At 42.5% G+C, this 22,482-nt stretch overlaps 1 protein-coding gene and 1 long non-coding RNA gene across 2 annotated transcripts in view; both read left to right on the forward strand.

The window, feature by feature from the left end:
• Nucleotides 1-2,211: 2,211 nt before the first annotated feature.
• Gm40784 lies at nt 2,212-9,449 on the forward strand. The gene is made up of 4 exons (XR_872123.1): nt 2,212-2,487; nt 3,336-3,438; nt 5,637-5,763; nt 8,944-9,449. It is a non-coding gene; the product is annotated as a predicted gene, 40784 (long non-coding RNA).
• Nucleotides 9,450-13,567: 4,118 nt separating this feature from the next.
• Nucleotides 13,568-22,482, forward strand: part of Wif1 (Wnt inhibitory factor 1) — a 66,639-nt gene continuing 57,724 nt past the window's right edge. Inside the window, exons 1-2 of the mRNA NM_011915.2 lie at nt 13,568-14,054; nt 14,530-14,669. Coding sequence (NP_036045.1) covers nt 13,907-14,054; nt 14,530-14,669 — 288 coding nt within the window. The 5' untranslated portion in view covers nt 13,568-13,906. The remainder of the gene's footprint in view (nt 14,055-14,529; nt 14,670-22,482) is intronic.

The following is a 22,482-nucleotide window of genomic DNA, read 5'->3' on the forward strand; positions in this document are numbered from 1 at the left end:
TATATCTGCAATCATTATATTTTTGTAAGTTCCTATGGTCCTAAGTTGCTTCTTCATGTACACTTCACTCCTGTTAAGACCTTCCTGGCCTTTTGGTCCCTGTCTCTACCTGTCTGAGACCTTCTCCCAGTATTGTCTCTTTCTACTGTCATCTCTACCATTTTGTACTATCCCCACCTCCCTAAAATCACCCCCAAAACCCCTCGCCAAAGACCTGTTTCTAGTTTCTTAGCTGCCAGAGACGTGTTTCTCAATCAAGTGTGAGGCACTGTCCTAGTCTCTAAAAACAGAGCAGCGAGCAGAACAAAGCCCTGCTTGCAGAATTTAGTGCTGCGGCTGGGGCATGGGAGATTAGGAGAGAATGGACAGAGCCTAACTAAGGATGGATGGAGATCAATGCTATCGATACAAAGAAAGCAGGACAAGGAGATGGAGAATCAGAGCAGGGATGAACATTTGTCACAGAACCAGGGAACTCCTAGTGTAAGATGAACATGGTCACCCTGTGAAGAAACAGAGGAACAAGTGTGGAGAATGCCAGGAAACGAGTGTTAGAGACATAGGAAAGAGAAGATGCTGTGGAGGGAGGCCTTGAGTTGGGAGTGCACCCTAAGCCATATGGCCCTAGTGGGGGAAACGTAGAAGGAGATGATTGGTGGGCCACGTACTGTGAGAGGAGAGTATGTGCTGGAGCTAACCTGGTGTTAACACTGCAAGGCAGAACTTCAGAGTCATGAAGGCTGGGACTTCCCCCAGCTTGATGCAGTCCAGATGGTTTAACAGGGCAGAAACAGACGTTAGCAAGGTCTTAAGAGTGCCAGGTAATGCTAGTATATAGTCTAGACCGGATTCACCTATGCAGACAGGGCAAACATCTGAAAAGCCAAATGCCAGGCATAGTGGTATATGCTCTTAATCCCTATGCTTGGAGCCAAAGGCAGGCAGATCTCTGAGAGTTCAAGGCTAATCTAGTCTAGATAGTGAGTTCCAGGACAGTCAGAGATATGTAGAGAGGCTCTATTTAAAAATAAGGAAAGGACAGGAAATACTTTCTCTAGCCGGGAAAGGATGCTCTCCCCAGGTTTTGAGCAAAGCAGCAAATATTGTCTTTGGACTTAGACACTAAGCAGTTCCTTGGCTTGAAAGGGTCTGCAGTCCAGTCATACGACCTCTCTTAGAACACTGCAATCCCAGTTTAAACAAGCTGGCTTACAAATTAAAACAAATAAGCATGCCCAGGAAATGCCTGGCATGTGTTATATGCCAAGTAAATGTTGACACATTAACATGCAAACATGTTTTGTATTGTTTCATTAAAATGCAAAATATCAAGGGTACAACAAAATGCTGTGTGCCTGATGTAGTATACTTGGTTAAAAATCTGTTTATTATTATCTTTCAGTTCCTGGTGGAAATTTAGGGGATACCTAGTGAATGAGAAAGGAATACACATACACATATTCTGTGTCTAACTATGAAGATCATAGCTCTCTAAGGCTAGGAATAATACCTAACTGTGAAAAATTATATGAGATCCTTATGAGGATGATACCCAATGGAGAAAAAGGAAGTTTAGTCATAAAAATTACTTTGCAGTCTGATAAAAGCTAAGTGAGATGATTTTCTTCTGCTGTGCTGTCATGTAAGCCATGGGACATTCTTTTTTTCAAATTGCTTCTTTGTTTTGCAGAAAAAGAAGGGTAGAGAAGAGGGAGAGAGGGAAGGAGGAAGGACAGAGGAAAGGAAGGAAGGAAGGAAGGAAGGAAGGAAGGAAGGAAGGAAGGAAGAAGGGAAGAAGGAAGGAAAGGAAGGGGAAATCTTGGTTTATGTTCTGATGTGATAATATGACATATGTACTACCAACAATACTTCAGCATGCACTAACTCTGGCACCTCTGAGAGCTGACAGCCTCTTGCAGCTTTCCAGAACCAATCTCCATATTCTCAGGGAAGCATAAATCTTCCTGAATGCCCACAAGTATCACGGTTTCAAACGTGTATGTATTATAGTCATTCCCCGGGAGACAAGAGGTTTTTTTTTTTTTTTTTTTTTTTTAAGGAGAGAAAGAGTTGATCTCTGGAGTGGGAGACTGCTAATGGAAAGCGCAGTAAAGGCTACTTTCATATAGAAATGAATAGAAATGAGCCGTCATTACATTGGTTCAGTCCTCCCCACTTTTCTTGTTTGGTTTCTTCCTGCACTGGGGACTAAACACAGGTCCCTGTACATGTGAGGCAAAGGCTCTACCCCAGGGCTGCATCTCCAGGCTTTGTTTGAACACATAATTGTTTCCCCTCTTAATTATTAATATTTCTATTAATGGACTTGCCAAGCATATACAAAAGTAGAGTGACTAGCATAACAAACTGCCAAATATTCGTCTCCCTGCACTACCCACAGTCTCTGTTAATAGCTCTTATCCTGAAGTGGATTTAGTTTGGCATCAATGAAGTCGTTCCAGTTTCCTTAAGAACAGCTTTGGCTTGGTGAGTATTTTTTCCTTTCTTTTACCTTTAACTCAACTGAGGCCTTTTGTTTTTCTCTGTTCGGAGGCAGAAGGTCACGCTACAACCCAGAGTGGCCTCAAACTCACCACAATGCTCCTGCCTCAGCTTCTTGATTGCTGGGATTATAGGAAGGAGTCAGCCCATGACTCTTAAAATATGTTTCCACCTGGTGTAGTGGCTTGCACCAATGACTAAGCACAGAGAAGGTTGAAGCACAAAGATCGTGAATTCAAGGCCAGCTCAGCTATAAATCAAGTCACAGGCCGGCCTGAAATACAAAGTGAGACTCCGTCATAAAAACAAAAACAACAGTGCAGCCACAAGATGCTCTACCTCACACACAAATGATAGGAATGGTAATATAAACTAAAACTTTGTTCTCTCTCTCTCTCTCTCTCTCTCTCTCTCTCTCTCTCTCTCTCTCTCACACACACACACACACACACACACACACACACACAGAGTATTGCTGAGTCTTCATTGTTTAAGCTTTAATCTGATTACCTCTGCTTTTTAAATGAAATGTATAGATACTTGAAGTTCACGCATTTAGCAGTATCGTCTCCCTTAACCCTAACATTTCATCATGTCTGCTCTGTTTCATCTTTATTTCCTCTATTAGACTAATTAGATGCCTTTTTATTATTCCACTTGACCTCAGCGATTAGCTTTGCTCTATTTTGCCTCCCTCCACTCCCCCCTCCCCAGGATTTAAAATATTTTTCTTTAACTTAGCTAATTGCATTCAGTGTAGTTCCTTGTCATACACAGTCAAGAGCTTTACAAAAGTGCACCCACACCTCTGTTTCCTTTTCTCGGTCTTTCAGCTATTGCCACTGCGTCCTGAACTGCCACAACCTAGAGGCACTGTGCACTGCTACTGATCTGCACTTTCAACAGCTGGTTATCTTTAAAGGAAACGTTGTAAAGGTAAGAGATAGTTTGTGATTATCCAGCCACCTGCCTGGCAGCTCTGATTCTGATGTCCATGGGATTTCCTTTTCTGGCAACTCCCTCATTATTATTATTTTTTTTTATAAATTCGTTGCATATTATTATTTCAAAAAGATTTTTTGCATATAGAAACCTTTTTCAGCTAAGCAGACATTTTTGGGATTGTAAAGAATCAATCAGTCTGTCTTCCTTCCTTTTTTCCTTCTTTCCTTCCTTTCCTCTCCTCGCCTCGCCTCGCCTCGCCTCGCCTCGCCCTCGCCCTCGCCTCGCCTCGCCTCGCCTCCTCGCCTCCTCGCCTCCTCGCCTCCTCGCCTCCTCTCCTCCTCTCCTCCTCTCCTCCTCTCCTCCTCTCTCCTCCTCTCCTCTCCTCCTCCTCTCCTCTCCTCCTCCTCTCCTCTCCTCTCCTCTCCTCTCCTCTCCTCTCCTCTCCTCTCCTCTCCTCTCCTCTCCTCTCCTCTCCTCTCCTCCCCTCTCCCCTCTCCTCCCCTCTCCCCTCTCCTCCCCTCTCCCCTCTCCTCCCCTCTCCCCTCTCCTCCCCTCTTCCCTCTCCCCTCTCTTCTCTCTCTCTCTCTCTCTCTCTCTCTCTCTCTCTCTCTCTCCCCCCCCCCCTCTCCCCCCTCTCTCTCCCTCTTTCTCCCCTTTTAGATTTTCCACTTTCTTTAGTAAGATGTGCTTTCTTGGTGTAGCTCTGCATTTCTCATCGACTTTGGAAGTATTCCTGATATCCTTCTCCAACAGATTTCTCTCTTTCTGCCCTCCCTTGTTCTGGAAAACTGATCGTCCGTAAAAATTCTGTTTAATGTTGTTGTCTTAAAAACTGCTGAGCTCCGCACTGATGTCTTTTCTCATTTTCCATCATTCAGTTTGGATAACTTCAAACACTGTTTTCAAGTCTAGTGGACTTTTCTTTTCTGTGTATGAATATGAAGACTTTTCATGATCATATTGTGTTTCATGATCCCATGTGATGACTGTAGTTGCTTTTGAAGATGACAAGTGTGGAAAGATTATTTTTAATGTGCCTAACCTACTTTTGAGCACATTCAATTAATTCTTTTTAATTTTACGTCAGGTGTTACAGCTTTCAGCACAGAGGCTTTAAAAAAACCAACTTGACAGTTTATCTATGAACATGTTGTTTGTGTCAATAATCAAACTGACAACTCTATACAATTTTATTGTGTTAATATTGACACCACCACCACAACAACAACAAAAACAATCTACTGGGCCAGTACTTTTAAGATCCTTTAATACAAACACATTTGATTTATTTTATTTTTGAAAGATTTGTTTTATTGATATGAGTACATGCTAGCTGTTTTCAGACACACCAGAAGAGGGCATCAGATCGCATTACAAATGGTTGTAAGCTACCATGTGGTTGCTGGGAATTGAACTCAGGACCTCTAGAAGAGCAGTCAGTGCTCTTAACCACTGAGCCATCTCTCCAACCCACAACACATTTGAAACCACAAACATAAGAAACAAGTGTGAGTAGCAGAAAAAGCAAAACACCCAGTAAGAGAATCACAAACAAATATAAAACCTCCTGATAGAAATCACTCCCCACAAACAACTGTAAAAATCTCTGTTTATGTACTTTAAACAAGAAAGGCACTAAGCCAGTGGTTATCAACCTTCCTGATGCTGTGACCCTTTAATACAGTTCCTCATGTTGTGGTGACCCACCATCATACAATTGTTTTCATTGCTATTTTGTAAATGTAATATTGTTATAAATCGTAACGTAAGTATCTGTGTTCTCTGACGGTTTTAGGTGACCCCCTATGAAAAAAAGTCACTGGACCCCAGAGGGGTCACAACCCACAGATTGAGAACCACTGATCTACAGACAGCAGAGGGTAGAGGTTCTAATTATATAGTCTTTACATCTGCCCTCTCTCTGAATTGTATCCGTCTTCCTCAAAATCTTCCATGTATTTTAAGAAGTGATGTACATCCCTCACCTGTGACTCCTTTTTATTTCTGGCATTTTTCTGTTGACTTACTTGCTCTCTAGTCTATGCACCAGTTTCTCCTGCTTCCTCCAATAACGAATCGCTTCATTGTGGACTAAACATTGTAAATGTCAGGCTCTAAGTGCCTAGATTTGGAGATGTGTCTTCCATATCTGTCTAAAGATTTATTTACTTTTATTTTACATATCCAAGTGTTTTCTGAGTATTTGGACAAACATCAGAAGAGAGTGTTGGGTTCCCTGGAACAGCTGTGAACCGCCTCGTGGGTGCTAGGAACTGAACCAGGATTTTCTGCAGTTGTATCGAGTGCTTTTACCTGGTGAGTCACCTCTGCAGCCCTCTTCAAAGTCTTTGAGTCTGTTTTCAGGGGATATCTTTACTTGTAGATTAATTTCTCTCTCTCTCTCTCTCTCTCTCTCTCTCTCTCTCTCTCTCTCTCTCTCTCCTTTTTAAGCCTAGGGCCTTCCTTACATGTGGGAGGCAAGCACTCTCCCACTGAGCACCTTTTGAATCTGAAATTTGGTTAGGGTGAGCCTAGAGCAACAAAGTTTACTGCAGGGTTTCTTTTTTATTAGATTTATAGACTTATTCACTTTACAACCCAATACCAGTCCCCCTCCTCTCAATAGCCTCTCACTTGGCTCTCCCCCATTCCTCCCTCCTCTTCTCCTTTGAGAAGGGGAGCGTCCCTCTAGGTCTCTCTCTCTCTCTCTCTCTCTCTCTCTCTCTCTCTCTCTCTCTCTCTCACACACACACACACACACACACACACACACACACACACTCACACATTGCCAGCACATCAAGTCACTGCAGAACTAGGGGAATCCTCTCCCGCTGAGGCCAGACGAGGCAGCCCATTTAGGGGAACAGGATCCACAGGCAGGCAACAGAGTTAGCTTATCATAATCCTACCATTAAGAAAGTATTATTGGGTATCAAAAGATGGCCTAGTCGGCCATCACTGCAAAGAGAGGCCATTGGACTTGCAAACTTTATATGCCCCAGTACAGGGGAACGCCAGGGCCAAAAAGGGGGAGTGGGTGGGTAGGGGATTGGGGGTGGGTGGGTATGGGGGACCTTTGGGATAGCATTGAAAATGTAAACGAGGAACATACCTAATAAAAAAATATATATATTTTAAAAAAAAGTATTATTAGGGGCTGGAGAGATGGCTCAGTGGTTAAGAGCACTGCCTGCTCTGCCTGAGGTCCTGAGTTCAATTCCCAACAACCACATGGTGGCTCACAACCATCTGTAATGAGATCTGATGCCCTTTTCTGGTGTGTCTGAAGACAGCTACAGTGTATTCATATAAATAAAATAAATTAATTTTAACAAAGAATTAAAAAGAAAAGAAACTATTCTCCTGAAGTCTCTGCCTGTGCCTTAGGTATTCAGAGAGGTTTTTTCACAAGGCTTGTTAAGAACTCCATTCCTCCTAGTTCTGAGGAGATCTGGGGAGTTTTCATCATAGAATGTCCCAACCGTCAGCAGCGGTGAAGTTTAGGCCTGGGAATTCTCAGCTTGGTATTCGTAAATGGAGGCAAGGAACGTTCATCCTAAGTGGTCTCCTCTTCCCTCCTGCCTTTCTTTTCTCATGGAGCTCTTTCCTCTAAGGCCTTTGTTACAGAAGTCTTGGCTGCGCGGGCTCCATCTCAGTCTCCTTAGAGACTTATCCGTTGTCTGCGGGTCTCAGCACCCCACACACTAAACAGGGATGGACTTTACACTCAACAGCCTTCAGTAGCTCATTTCCTTCACTCTAAAGGTTTACAGTATTGCACTATCTATTGTTAAATGTCTTAAGATGATCAAGAAAAAACATTTTGTCTTATTTTCTAGTTGTTTTCCGTAGGGAGATAAGTACAGTATCGTTTCCTCCATTACGGCTGGAGAAGGAAGTCTCGCTTCCATAATTATCATATTAGCTGTTCGTAGCCAGGGCTGTTTTATTGATGCCTCCACAAACCCCTTCTCCTCTATATAGACGCGAATATCATAGAAGCAGCCAAGTTTAAGGGTGGGTGGAATTGCAGACTCATCTGTGTGTGGTTGCCATAGGGACCTGTGTTTACTGTGTTCTGTAGATGTTGGAATGCTGTAGTTCAGTTCAGTTTACAATCAACAGAGACAGAGTTTGGTTTTCTGTCTCCAGCCATGCGTTTTCATCTCAATTAAGTATCTACCGTGACTATAAGAAGACTTGCTAGCCTGACGTTCATTTGGTTTTCTTTAGAAAACCATGCACACTGGATTTAAATCTCAGGGTCTTAGGATGTATGGGTCAGTCAGTGATTAGATGCTAGATCACTTCTGTTAGGTCACCTATGAGATTACTTCGGCTTGCTCCTTTAGTTTCATTGATTCATTTACTGTGTGGCAAGAAAATTTTAACATCTATTCATTTATCATGTTGACACCTATTATTTGAATGCTGTCCAAATGAAAGTCTTTTATTAATCTTCTCCCTTAGCTGTTTTTTTTTCCATTTTTTATTAGGTATTTAGCTCATTTACTCCCTTAGCTGTTTTAATTGCCTACAATAAGTGAACTATTTCTTCATGTTAAAGTTTACCAAAGCCATTTCAGAAAGCTACATGATATATGATAAATCTCTTCTCTCTCTCTCTCTCTCTCTCTCTCTCTCTCTCTCTCTCTCTCTCTCACACACACACACACACACACACACACACACTCACACACTCACACAAACCAACAATCTTTTAACAGCTGAGTCAAAGCCCTAAGATGTCACAGACACCTTCTAAAAACACAGGAGACATCCTTGTCATTACAGGATTCCATTTTTGACGAATATAAACAGTGTTGTCATTTCTAAAAGAAAGCCAGTTTGGTTTTGTTTCCTCCATTTCCTTCTTAATAAACGTAGGTGGTTTTGAAATGTAAGGACTGGCATTTGTTTTACTTTACTTTAGAAGTTTCACGCTGATGCTGATGATGAATGGTGAACCCCAAGAATGGCCTCCTTCCACTTTGGCATAGAGCTTGTAAGAAGAGGGAAAAATCCATTTTCTCCAATAGGGTGACACTGGGTATAACGACCACTCTGGGACAGGCTCTGGTTCACGAGTAACTGAACAGCATATAAAGAACTCCATGTTTTTTGTTTGTTTGTTTGGTTGGTTGGTTGTTTGGTTGGTTTGTGTGTGTTTGCCTGTGGGGAGTGTTTTTATTTGGTTACAATTTGATGGGGCTTTGTTGTTTTTGTTTTTCCTTTTGTGGTGTGGTTTTATTTTGTTTTCTTGGTTTTGAGGGTGGTGTTGTGTTGGCTTTTTGTCAGTTTTTTGTTTTTTTTTCCAGAAAGAACTTAAAGCGGGATGGGTAGGGATGGGGAGAGGGACTCTGGGAAGGGGAAGACTGTGATCAAAATATACTCAGATTTAAATTTGTCTCAATAATAAAAACCATAATTAAAAAGATAGAACATTCTCTGTAAAAAGTATTCTAATTTGTCTTCCTTCTTTTCTGATATCAGGCGGCAGAGATTGTGTTCCGAGTTCGCCCTCATCATAAAGCTGTGGTTTTGTTAAACAGCACAGGAATGAGAATGGCACAGGGAAGCAGGACGTTCCGGATACAACTTCTGGAAGACAAGCTATGCAAGGCCTCCTGGTGATGGCATTGGCTGAGCATTGGCTGAGCAAGGCAGAGCGGGTGATGGTGCCCACCTGGCTGTGTGTGCCTCGGTAATGAGCTGTCATGTGTGACAACGTACGGTTCTTAGGTGATCAAGTGTGCAGGAGGAGGCGCGTGCCCCGGCAGATGACAGCTGCCAACTCGAGGACAGACTGACAGAAGCACAAAAGAAGCAACCTTTTCCTATACTTAAAACTATTTTTAACTAAAAGAGCATCTCATTACGAAGATGCTACATGTGTATGAAGCGAAAATCATTTTCTATTCCCCCCAACTCGCCCCCCAGCCCCAGGCTTCATAGATGCCCACTGGAATCATCACAGTACACAATCTTCAAGACGGTATATAGAAATAAATGTGAATGTATTTGTGATTGATAGAATAAGCCTTTGTGTTATTATATACATAGTGTGTATCGCCTTCTAAGAACAAAACTAAATTATGCATAACACTTGGCTCCTTTCAATTTTTTTTCGAGAGGGTTCCTTTCCACAATAATGTGTTACAAACACAACACAGGTATAATTGATATGCCCAGTTTCCAGCTCCACACCCATAGCCACCAGATAACTCTAGTGAGTGTCTGGCCACTCACCCAGGAAGAAACCATCCTCCTTTTTCTCTTTTCTCTTTTAAGCTGCCTTCCTATCCCAGGGCCTGTGCAGAGTACATAGCAACCCCCGAGGATTCTGGGAATGCTGTAATGCTGTGAAAAAAATGCTCAGAATTTTAGCTGCCAGATTTCCTCTTTGAACTTCTGTCAAAAGTTGCTGTACTCTGCTTTATATCAGGGTTGTGAGGCGCTTGTCGTCTTAGCGAGCCTGGTGCTCTGAGGGGCTCAAGTTCTGTTTTTTTCTTGCTTTAGGTCAGTGCTGGGCATTCAGTAAATCTTATGGAATGAGTGAATAAATTAATAGACAGATGAATGAGGCTAGAAACACAGTGGTCTGGCTGAATCACACAAGGGAAGGAAGCATTCTGGGTTAGACAATGTATGGGAGAATTCTCAAAGCAAACACAACAACTCCTAACACACTGTAGCCAACATCATGCATGCGACTATATTTTATTAGAAAATTTTAAAAGCATACCTATTCTAAATGAATAAACTTATTTAAAAAGGGGGGATAAAATTTCAGTTCTTGGATAGATTTCCTATAGAGATACGCTCTATTACTGTTAAGTATCTGACCTGCCTACACAAAGCATGTTTCTTCCCCCTTAAAACCCAAGTTATTCAAACACAGACTTCTTTAAGACAGGATTTTGCTTTGTAGCTCAACTAGCCATTTAGGCGTCAGAGGACTGAAATTACAAGATGTCACGTGCCACCACAGCTGGCTTAAATTTAGGTGTGAGTGAGTGTGTGTGTGTGTGACTGCATATGTGAGTGTGTATGAGTGACTGTATATGTGAATGTATGTGAGTGTATGTGAATGTGTGTGTGTGAGTGTGTATGTGAGTGAATGTGTATGGGTATGTTGGGTGTGGGGGAGTGTGTATTGTAAGCATGTTTGTGTGAGATTTTGTGTTATGAGTGTGTGAGGTATGTATATATGTGTTTGAGTGTGTGAGTGTTTGTGTGTGTTGTGTGTGAGTGTGTATAAGTGTGTGTTGTGAGCATGTATATGTGTGAGTGTGTGTGCATGCGTATATGTTGTGTGTGAGTGTGCATGTGTGTGTATATGGGTGTGTGTTGTGAGCATGTGCACGTGTGTGTGTTTGTGTGCACACATGTGCATGTGGTGCACACAGGACAGAGGGGACATCAGCTGTCTTGCTGAATCGCTTTTCAATTACTCCCTGAGGCAGGAGTTCTCACTAACCCAGAGCTAGGCTAGCCACCAGTAAGTCCCAGGCATCCTCCTGTTGCAGCGCCTCAGCACTAGGGTTACAGGAGCACAATACCTCGGACAGCTTTTTATTTGTTTGCCAGGGATATGAACTCTGGTCCTCGCGCCTGATCAGTAAGGGTAAAGACTCTCACCGGCTTAGCTATCTCTCTAGTACCAATAATTTTTAAATAACGTTTTATGTATCTCTAAAAATACAGTATGTTTCCTGTTGGAGAAAAGTGAACAGAAAAATGTAGTTGGTAGTATTGGTGGTGCTGTTGCTGTGGCCACTGATGATGGTGATGATAATGATGATATAACACAGGCTACTTTCTCTGTAGTCTAAGCTGGACTTGAATTCACTAGTAGCCTCGGCTGGCCTCATTTTCACTGAAACCCTCCTGCCTTAGCCTCTGAGTGCGGGGATAACAGGCATTTGCCACCACACCTAACAAAACAATTGTCCAGAATTGGGGAAATTTCTTGATAGCAGGATAAATTGCTGTCTCAACATCAAAGACGACTGCTACGGAAAATCCTCACTTGGAGGAAGCTGTATTATGATAGAATTTGTTCCCCTTTCAGTTCTCAGCTGGCGTTTGACAAGAACAACCTGTAGAGGGCGTCCTTACACCAAGAGCCATGGAGGTCTGAGCAATACTACGGAAGAAAAACCTTCAACGAAAACCACATTCCAAGTCAAAAAGAGTCTATTGTGTTGCGAAATTATTACCTGTAACTGAATGACACTGTTTTTACAATATTAAAGGGTTATAAGTTTGCCTAATATAGTAAAACATTATATAAATTAATATTCACTGCAACAATTAATTAATAAAATAGAATGTTGGGAAAAGATCCTTTTTTGTTTGTTTTTTGTTGTTTTTGTTTTTGTTTTTTTGAGACAGAGTCCCAGGTAGCCCAGGCTGGCTTCAAACTCCATATGTCGATTAGTATTAACAATGAGCTCCTGATGCCTCTGCCTCTACTTCTTTAGCCCCCAGATTACAGCCTGTGCTACCACAACCAGTTTAAATGTTTTGTTTTAAAGAAAGAGTAGATGTTAAGCTTTTTTGAGGCAAACCGTCTTAATTGTGATTTGCAAGAAGGGGCTTTGAAGTTAGAGCGATCGTGATTTGAATTCCTACTCTTGTCACTCACCAGCTGAATATCTGCGGTCAATTTACTAGACTTTTAAAGCTTTGGTTCCCCATCAGTAAAATGAGAGTAGTAACAGTAGCTGCCTGAGAAGAATTTTTAAAATGAAGCTTCATGGAGTTCACAGTCACAATGGACAGTCTTCGTGTCTAACTCCCAAACACAATACCTTCCTACCAATCTGTTAGATACCTACACAGATTTCACAGTTTTAACACATGTTTCTTCTTCTTCTTCTTCTTCTTCTTCTTCTTCTTCTTCTTCTTCTTCTTCTTCTTCTTCTTCTTCTTCCTCTTCTTCTCCTCTTCCTCCTCCTCCTCCTCCTCCTCCTCCTCCTCCTCCTCCTTCTCTCCTCCTCCTCCTCCCTTCCCATTCCTCCTTCTTTTAAAAAAATATGCTTGTGACCTAACATTTGTTGAACATGTACGCGTCCAAGTCCGGCTTCTATTCTGTAGTTTCTGTTTTTGCCATCCCCTGCTGAGAGACCCACCGCTCTACAAAGGACAGAAGGGAACACAGCCCAGCGCCAGAGTCTAGATCCTTGGGGGGCATTTGCTAGAAAGCCACTGGGTGCAAAAAAAAAAAAAAAAAAAAAAGTAAACAAAGCTTTTCCGGGGTCTGAAAACTTTCTGTGTTTTTGAAAAACCATTTGTTTCTGCTTTCTCTGTACGTTCAAGGAGGCAGGCAAAAAAGCCTTCCGTGCAGAGGTAATGCTGCAAGCCGCCGCTAGCTAAGTGCTCTCCCACCAGACCCTCAGTCTTACCCTCAAGCGCCTAAGATTTCAGAGACTGGGCGTGAGCCTCCTAATGTTTTCCCCCAAATCCAATTTTAAGGGGAGTCCTACCGTCGTAGAGCAGGGATGGGGGGAAAGGGATTACAGCTATCATCGAGGTCCTAGGGAACTATTCCGGGTGCAACTGGGTTATCAAGAAGACAAACCACGCCACCTGTCGGGTGTCTGTCCAGTGCAGAAATAAATGAACGTCCTGCGAGGACCAGCGCCTGCAGTAGCCCGACTAGCCTGTGGAGTCTCAGTATTTAACTTCCTAGGAGAGAGAGAGCGAGAGCGCAAACTGTCAGCTAGAGAAGTCAGAGTTTGCAGACAGGCACACAGAGATGCAGTCTGAAATGTAGTTCGAAGAGAAAGGGTGGGCTGGCTATGTGCTTTCCGTTAGCTCCACTGTTAAACGGAATTTATCTTTGACCACGAATCGAGCCCAGATTTTTTTGTTTGTTTGTTTATAGCACCCCGGCCATCCACACGTGTCTCTTCGGGCGGCAGGAGGCCTGAGTGATGACCCAGAAGTCCCTTTGGGTGTGTTTCTTGGTTGTGTCCCCGTTTTCATTCACCTGGCGCAGGCGAGCGGGGTCTACCGGGTACCGCGGCCCCGCCCCCGCGGCTCCGCAGCGCTCCCTAGTGGCGACCGCCTGCACACCACCGGCCGCTCTCAGTGCTCGCCTTTTGCCAGCAGTTCCCGCGGTTCCTCCCTCTCGAGTGTGCTCCTCTAGCTGCTGGCGCTGTGGGACGTGCTGGCATTGCCAGCTTTGCCAGCATCGTGTCTCTGCGTCCCCCTCTCCCTCCAGCCCCCACCTCTTTCTACGCGGCCGCGCATCCACTCCCTCCTTGCTCCCTCCTCTCCAGCACTCCCAGGCTCACTCGCAACGGAGACTGGAGACTTGCACGCCCAGTCGTTTAAGTAGGAACAGCTCCAGCCCCGCCAGCTGCAGCCAAGGCGAGAACTTCACAAGCAGCACAGGTTGGGTCGCTGCGGCAGGAGTTGCACCACCAGCGAGAAGGTCCTGAGCACCATGGCTCGGAGAAGAGCCTTCCCTGCTTTCGCGCTCCGGCTCTGGAGCATCCTACCTTGCCTGCTCCTGCTGCGAGCGGATGCAGGGCAGCCACCTGAGGAGAGCTTGTACCTGTGGATCGACGCCCATCAGGCTAGAGTGCTCATAGGTAAGGTCCGGCATCTGCACCTTCCCAGTGGTCCTCAGTTTTTCCATTAGAGCGGAGACACGTGCACCGAGTGTGTTTTAAAACAACTTCAAGGGTGACTGCCCCCTCTTTTTAAAAATCAGGATTCTCTATTTAGAGGCTTATGAGATTTTTTTCTCAAAAAAGCAAAGCCGACCCAACATCCCAGCCCTGCTGTTGCTAGTCCTGACTGCAGATTTGTAACAGGAATCCAGCGGTGGCACCCGCTTACTTCACTGTAAGCACTTTTTTTTTTTTTTTTTTTTTTTTTTTTTTTTTTTTTTTTTACCACAGAGAGAGGAAAAATAACTCTGGTACTGTTGTTGGTATCAAAGGCAGGTGCTTTATGAAAAGCAGTGACCTGCACTGGTTCCCAGGGGTTTTGCTTTCTACATGAAACGTCTGTTTCTTAGAAACGCAACTAGTTTGATAGGTTTGTTTATTATTTACACAACAGGATTTGAAGAAGACATTCTGATTGTCTCGGAGGGGAAAATGGCCCCCTTTACACATGATTTCAGGAAAGCCCAACAAAGAATGCCAGCCATTCCTGTCAATATCCACTCCATGAATTTTACCTGGCAAGCTGCGGGGCAGGTAAGTTCTGATAACAGAGCGGTAGAGAAAAGGCACTCTTTTGTATTTCAATTCTCCCGTGGCCCATAGTAATAATAATGGTGTGTGATGTAGCTCCGGTGGCCCGTAGTAATAATAGTGGTGTGATGTATACCATTTAAAATTCCATACAAGTTCTTGCCTGGTTGCCAGAGCACACAAGGGATCAGTTCCAATGTATTTAAAGTTGCCAAGTAAATGGAGAACTCTAAGGGTCAATGTACTCACGATCATTACTTTAATAAGATTTGGTATCCTGAGGTTTTGAGTATAAAGACCCCAAATATCCATATCATGGTGTTTCTGTAATCACTGATATTAAAACATTAACAAAGTATTTAGAAGACTTTCAATACTAACTGATAATCATTTGTGATGGGATTCATACTTCACAACAAAATAAGTTCGTAGGTATTCTTGACATGAATTTTAGAAGGCTGATATGCTGAGTGCTGCAGATACCACACATTTCTTGTAGAAGTTCAGAGACTCAAAAAAAGTAATATAAAATTATGAAAAATAAAGACTACTGATTTTCTGAAGCGACCACTCAAAATGCTTCCCTATGGAAATAAAAGAGAAAAAAGTCTATGTCACCAAAGCGTTCCTCTCAGTACTTAGCATGCAAGGCCTTCTAAGTTACCTTTTATAGATCTGCAGGACTGTATTAATGTCCTCTGATTTGGGAAGGGTAGGATGTTTGTGTGACTTTAAAATTGTCTAGAGGACAAGTGCACAGGATAAATTCTGCTCATTAGTTGGTAAAAATGTGTCTGCTATGAAAACTATTGTAACTATAATTAACTGCACATTTTCAGGTTTTTTTTTTTAATTCTAAAATTACTTAAATAGCCATTTTCAAGAAGGATGCAATCAAGAAAACACTTTATAAAAAGCAACCATGCTAAATCAGGAAACCACATTGGTGCCCTGCAACTGCCTATTACACTGCAGTCATGACCACTTCAGCTGTCTTTTTATCCTCAAGTTTGTTCTATTTTTAAAAGAATCTTTTAAAAATAGATCTCATCCAGACTGTCTGTGTTCCTTCTGCTCCGTGGTTTTTTTGTTTTTTGTTTGTTTGTTGTTGTTGTTTTGTTAAATGATGTTTGGTAGATCCAGGTCAGACATTTGATGGTCCCGTTTGCACAGAGAAGTTGATTGAAGCCTCTGTTGTTTTTGTTCCTGCCTGCAATCCTCTCTTCGTAGATACTTGATGTGCAGTGTTGTTTGGTACATTGGGAAATCACTAATGAGTAACTGGGCTTTCATGTTTTCCTTTTCTTTCACCCAAATCTGTTTGCTGGTGTTGACCACTTGTTATTGCGCTCAACAGCCTATATTTTAAAGATGCTTTTTCATAATAATGTTAGAAAGTAGCTTAACCCCTACCCTGCCAGATGAAAGGGGTTCGTAACTGAAGAATGGTAGAAAATGCCAAGCTCCCTTACACACACACACACACACACACACACACACAGAGAGAGACACAAAGAGAGAGACAGAGAGACAGAGACAGACAGAGACAGAGTCTTTCAAAGAATTAAAAGCAAAGGCTGCAATTCCATGCTACCTTGTGCATTGCCTTGTAGCACACATATCTGTAAAAGGGATTGGCATAGTGAGCAGTCTTAGGGCTGTGTTTTGGAGGGGTTGGGGAAAGCTAGAGCCATCTAAGGACCTCTAGTATTTTGTTCCTTCCTGCTTGAGGTTGTGTTGATTAAATATATGGCTCATCTCTTTGGGCAGAACAACAGTTAGCGCTCCAGCAAGTGACTTTGTTCACCAGGGAGAGATAACAATGTTACCCCTTCAGTAAGTGACTTTGTTCTCTATGGAGAGGTAACTCCAGGCCATTACTCGGAATCCGCGTGTAGCATGGATAGAACTTCCCAAAGCTGAAAGAGGTGTGTTTTAAATCTTATTTAAATATAACTAATTTTGCTCCCTAAAATAATGTGACTCCGGCAGCACACATTTTGACATGCCAGGGGAATTCGAAGACGGGGAAAAATGATGACTTCAATATCAATTAAGTATTTTGAAAGGCATCCATAGCTTATGCCAAACCACATCGCAACATGAAAAATGAAAAGTTCATCCCATTATCTAGTTATTTAATCCAAATGATATCAAACACTTAGGCATTTCAACACTGCAGAAACGAAACATATCTGATTAATTAAATTTTAAGCTGTGGCTCTTTTAGCAACATGTGGACAAAGGGTTTTTTTTTTTTTTTTTTTAAGAAGATACAAGACCTAGTAAAAGCAATAAGGAATCATGTATTTCTAGGAAGTTTTGAGCGCAGTCACCAAGAGTGTTGAGAGCCATTTAAAGCCCACTACCAACCTCAGAGAACTACAACGGAGCCACTACAACGGGCTTCATTTTCCCATAGGGAACTGATCAGATGTTATGCAGGTGTTCTGGTATGTGGGGAATTGTGCAGACTCTCATGTCAGATGAGCGCATGGGTTACCAAGCCAGACAGACTGACTTAGGCAAGGAAAGGCTCAAAGGCAACCTTTCAGTGGGACAGTGTATTTCCAGAAACAAATCTTAAGACAATTGAATACATGAACATACAGTTAGCAGAAAAGTCACTTAGAGGTCCAGCGATCACAGCAGCATGTGATGAAGCAATGGATATTTTAGGCATCATTTGACACCATGGAGACATTTCTTATTAACAAATTAGTCTGTGATATAGCACTTTTTTTTTTTTTATTCTACTATAAATAGGTTGGCTGTCACAGGAAAATCCATTTGGTCAGCTTCCAATCTTTGAAAACATAAGCAGTGTGTGTCATAGAGAGACTGGGACATTTCAGTTTCCCCACAGTGGGCACGTGTTGATCTGTCATCTAAAAACTAATCTCAGATTAGACGCGTATGAATGGATGAGTTTATGTTGGATGACTATTAAATTGTACGATGTTCTATGTTGTATAAATTCTTCATCAGTATCCCGTATCATCTCTATACTACACATCATCAATACCTATTATTCTATATCATTTCTACACTACCTATCACTCAAGAAAATGGCAGAAAAGGTGGTTTTCACAGGCAGTCATCTATGGAGAGCAGGTATCTCACTAATGTTTCTGTGGTCTTACTAGTTTTTGAGGTTCTCAAAAAACATGTTTTAGAAGTCTTCGCATCTGAAATTGTTCTACCTGAATTTCTTTTCTTTCTTATTCTTTTTTCTTTTTTGGTTTGGCAAGTAGGTGGGAACGTTTGCCCCCATTTTCTCTTCCATATAAAACCCTCATTTTGTGGCTTGTCTTTTTCTAATGTATTTTAGCTGGGAAGAGTTTCCATTGAAAAAGGCTTTGTAGTCACGAAGGGGAAAGACCCTTCCCTGCTGGGGACAACTGTCTAACAGTTGTTATTTTTCAATGAGTCCGTGCCTCGTTCGTAGTCTCTAAATTTGAGGCAGGCAGAGGCCATAAACAACCATTTTGGCTTTCTAAATTAGGCGCTAATTAAACATTTTATTTGGAAAATAACACTTCCTAAACCCCAAGGCTTTCAAGTAAAAAATTTAATGGGAAGTTTCGTTAGACAAATCTGAACTCTAACTTTAGGACATTGGTGCTGAGTTCCACATGAACAAATTTGGCGTAAGGCCAAAATGTTTTATGGATGTAATTCCTATGAGTACAGATGTGATCTTTATATATAAGGCTGATACAGACCTGATCCTCTAATGATAACATAGCCTATTACATGCAGAAACATGAAGACTCCAGGACTCTAGGAATCTAGTACTTAGACAGTGAGGTTTATATTATTAGATGCATCAATTTTTATGTTACTTTTTCCCTTATATTTTTGTTCTTTCTTCCTTTCTTGTTCTTTCTTCCTTTTTCTTTCTCTTTCCTTTTCTTTCTTTCTTTTTTTTTTTTTTTTGGCACAGTTGATAAATTCATGCTGAGTCATCAATACTGATTTTTCCATTCATATTATGGCCAAAAGTCTGAATTTCTTAGTTGGATGACAAGGTCTGGGGTAAGATTGCTGCCTGATGACTAGAAATTCTTTGGGTGAAGCTCATCAGTCAATATCTAATTCCCTCAAATTACGGAGAAAGCTCTACTGTCCTGGGGGAATAAAATATATATATATTTTATTTCATAATATATATATATATTTTAGAGGACCTGAGTTTATTGGGCTGAACTGCATAAACATGCTACTTTGTGGTTTCTAATTTATTAGGATGTGTGCATGGTGTGTGCACACATGAGGTCATGGGTGGAAGCCAAAGGACAGTGGGCGTCCTGTGCTCAGTCTCTTCTTTATTCCCTTAAGACATGGTCTCTCATAGACCCTGGCACTACGCTAATAGCCAGCATGCCCCAGAAGTCCTGTCTCTGTCCAGCTCACACAAGCACGCCTGGCTTCCCACATGCATTCTGGAGATTATAGTTCAGGTCCTTATGTTTCTGCAGCAAGTGTTGCTCACACTGACCACCCCCACTCCTCTGTGGTTGCGCACATCCATCAAGAATAGAAAACACTGGACTGGATAAATCACTCAGTAGCCAAGCACCAGAGGCAAACATTTTTGGGGTTCAGTCCCCCCACATTACCCCAAAGCGGCAAGACTATGTAATAAATATGCCAAGGTCACAGTGTCTCAAAGAAAGCATTTCTAGCATGGGGACTTAATTATAACTGAGTTAATGGTCTTCATCGGCTCCCTATCAGCTAAAACCAGTCCTGAATGACTGAAATCTGATTAAAAATAATAATGGTGACTGAGGCACACAGAAAGCATGAGATCTTCGTCTGGGCTTGCTTTATAGATGAGTCCAGTTGATCACACCCAATCCCAGGGAAAAGCACCACTAAAAGCTCCTGTGTGCACACACTGCGCACACATAGTAAATACCATGCACGCATAATAAATAAATTAAAAACCACAAAGGAGCGTGTTTATGCAGTTCAGCCGGAGAAGCTCAAGTCCTCTAAAATATATACATCCCCAGGACAGTAAGTAGGCATCCTAAAATATCATAAATATGAAGCTACACCATTGTCTTCGGGTGGCTGTAAGAGCTACACAGACCACATTACCAAACTACATGACCTGGGAACGACCCAGGCCGTTTCTCCAACAGCCAGCTCCTGGTGTTGGTTCATTTTGTTAAGAATCAGAATGATTGTCCTGCTGTGTTCCAGTAACCAACTGGATGGTGTGTGTCCATCAGCCAAGTGCTATTGCCTGGACAGAGAGCCTCTGCTCCCAAGGCAGTGTTGACACGATTCAACACTGGCTGCATTCAAATGTTCGGCAGTTGCAGGTCTCAAGCTCCCCATTAGAGAAGCTGCATTTTGAAGACATGCACTAAACTGGGCTTCCTCTTTGATCACATCAGAGAAGAGCAACAGGGTGTGTGTGTGTGTGTGTGTGTGTGTGTGTGTGTGTGTGTGAATTTTAATTCAAGAACATCCTTTCCATCTTCAAAGGTCCTTTACCCAGCCTCTCCACCACAAGAACACTCTTAAGAGCCTCCTCCCACGCTGGAGCCCCACATTTATGATAATATATACTATACTATACTATACTATACTATACTAATAATACTATTATTTCAACTCCTCTGTGCTTTTTTCTGTTGGAGACAGGATTGCTTGAGTAGCCAGCTCCATATCTTGGTACTTCTGGAACTTGCAATCAAATCTAATGTTGTCTTTACATCACCAAATGAAGGAAATAACGTTGTTTTTTTGACCCTTGTTGCACGATTTCCAACAAGGAATGTGGATATGTTTACATACCACGGACATGATGTTTTAAAGGAGGTACACATCTCAAAAGGACTGCTTCAAACCTTCAGTGTTAAGATTCTGCTCTGCCCCAGTCTTTTACGCTGTGCCGTGGACACGCCACTGGGGATCAAAGAGTAACTGCGGAGAGCCCGTTTCATTTAGTGAAGCGGGCATATGCCAGCCATCTGTCGCAGGGCTGATAGAAAACAGCAGTTGGTTCCTCAAATTTGAGCCAGAAAAAAAGGGGGGAGGGGCTTTATAGCTTAGAGGAGATGAGTTACAAGGTACCTTGCAAGCCACATCTGGTTCTGTAGAGGTCTACATGGCATAAATGTAAACTCCGTTACGTCTCTCTCCCGAAGCAGCGAAAAAAGGCACATAAACAAACGTTTCGCTGTTATCCTTTCTGCATAGTCCTGCCTTGATTTTCTGGCACAAATAAAAGTATTTTAAATTCCCATGGTGAGGCAGGAAGACCTTTTGTTTTAAGTTAAGCTCATTTAACCCACCTGTCCCTGATAACTAAGAGGAGGTTTTGAGGAAACATCTGCGGGGAAACTGAGTTTATGACAGCGGCCCTCGTTCTGTGGTCTGAGGAGGCCTTGGTGAACCAGGGCCTCGCTGACTATAGGAGTTTAGCCACCTCGATCAAGTGATGTGGGATTAACACAGTCACATGCCCTGGGAGCTGAAGAAATGGGCATTGTTCTCACCTGTAGCCTCTCCCTCTGACTCCAGCATCGTAAGACACAGCATAAAACCAGGAAGGACCTCGGAGCTGAGAAGGCGAACGTCTGTCATTCCATCACACAACTCAGATGAGGTTGAAAAACATGGGCACCAAAGAAATCCACGCCTTCCCCCTGTAGGGAGGAAGGAGGCTCTCTAAGCAGGTGCTGTGTGAATTAATTCCCTGAAGGATAAGTCGGATCGGTCACTAGGAAAAATTCCAAGAGTTAGGATGCCCCAGTGCTTGGAGGTCCTGAGGGAGCAGACATGTTCCTGGTGACTGTGTGCTGCTTCAACACTCATCTGGGGGGTAATGGGTCTCTAATGATGAGGCGTTAAAGGTCAAAAGATAGAGAGGGCTGGGCGCCAAAGACTAGGAAGTAGAAGGCGCTCCCGTGTTGTGTTCCTCATCGGCTTGCCCTTCTTTTGAGAGAACGTGCTCATTACCTTACAGGTTCATGCGGGGGATGCTTCGAGTATTCTTTGTTTATGTGTTGAATGCTTGGCGTCTTCTCCATCACTAAAACTGAGCTCGTTTTTTTCATAGATTTCTCTGGAAGGATTGATGGTTGTTTCTCTCGTTTCTATTGTCCTTCCTCCTTGTACCCACTGATTTCGGTGGGTTGGACATGGAACTATAAAAATGTCTTCTACAAACCCGGAGAGGTGGCTCAGGGGTTAAGGACAGTTGCTGCTCTTTTAGAGGACCCAAACTTAATTCCCCAGCACCCACATGGTGGCTCACAACTGTCTTCAACTCCAGTTTCAGGGGATTCCACACCCTCTTCTGGCCTCTATAACATGTAGTACACAAACATACATACATACATACATACATACATACATACATACATACATACATACGTACAGGCATAACTCTCATACACATAACATAGAAATAAATATAAATCCTTAAAATAGCTTTTTACAGGAATAGAACTTAAGAAATGAATTTAATTTCCCGATGGCGTCTCAACTTTGAACACACCACAAAGGGCGTACATAGGCAAACCAGTTTGCTAATTTGAAGAAAACAAATGCGTTAGCTTGCCTTTCCAATCCCTACAAGCACCCTGTAAATATAAACAAAAGTAAACACAGGATTGTGACCAAGTTTGGCTGACGGCCTCCCCGTCTGAGGAAGAGAAAATCAGACTCTGTTTGTGGGTTTGCTTAACATACACTTGGTTCTTCTAATATTTATTTTTCTTTTAGATTTTATTATTGATTCAAACACAGGAAAATCACAGAATTATTACTCTTCATCCCTGGTTCCCTCAGA

Source organism: Mus musculus, chromosome 10, assembly GCF_000001635.26.
Source record: "Mus musculus strain C57BL/6J chromosome 10, GRCm38.p6 C57BL/6J".
NCBI lineage: Eukaryota > Metazoa > Chordata > Mammalia > Rodentia > Muridae > Mus > Mus musculus.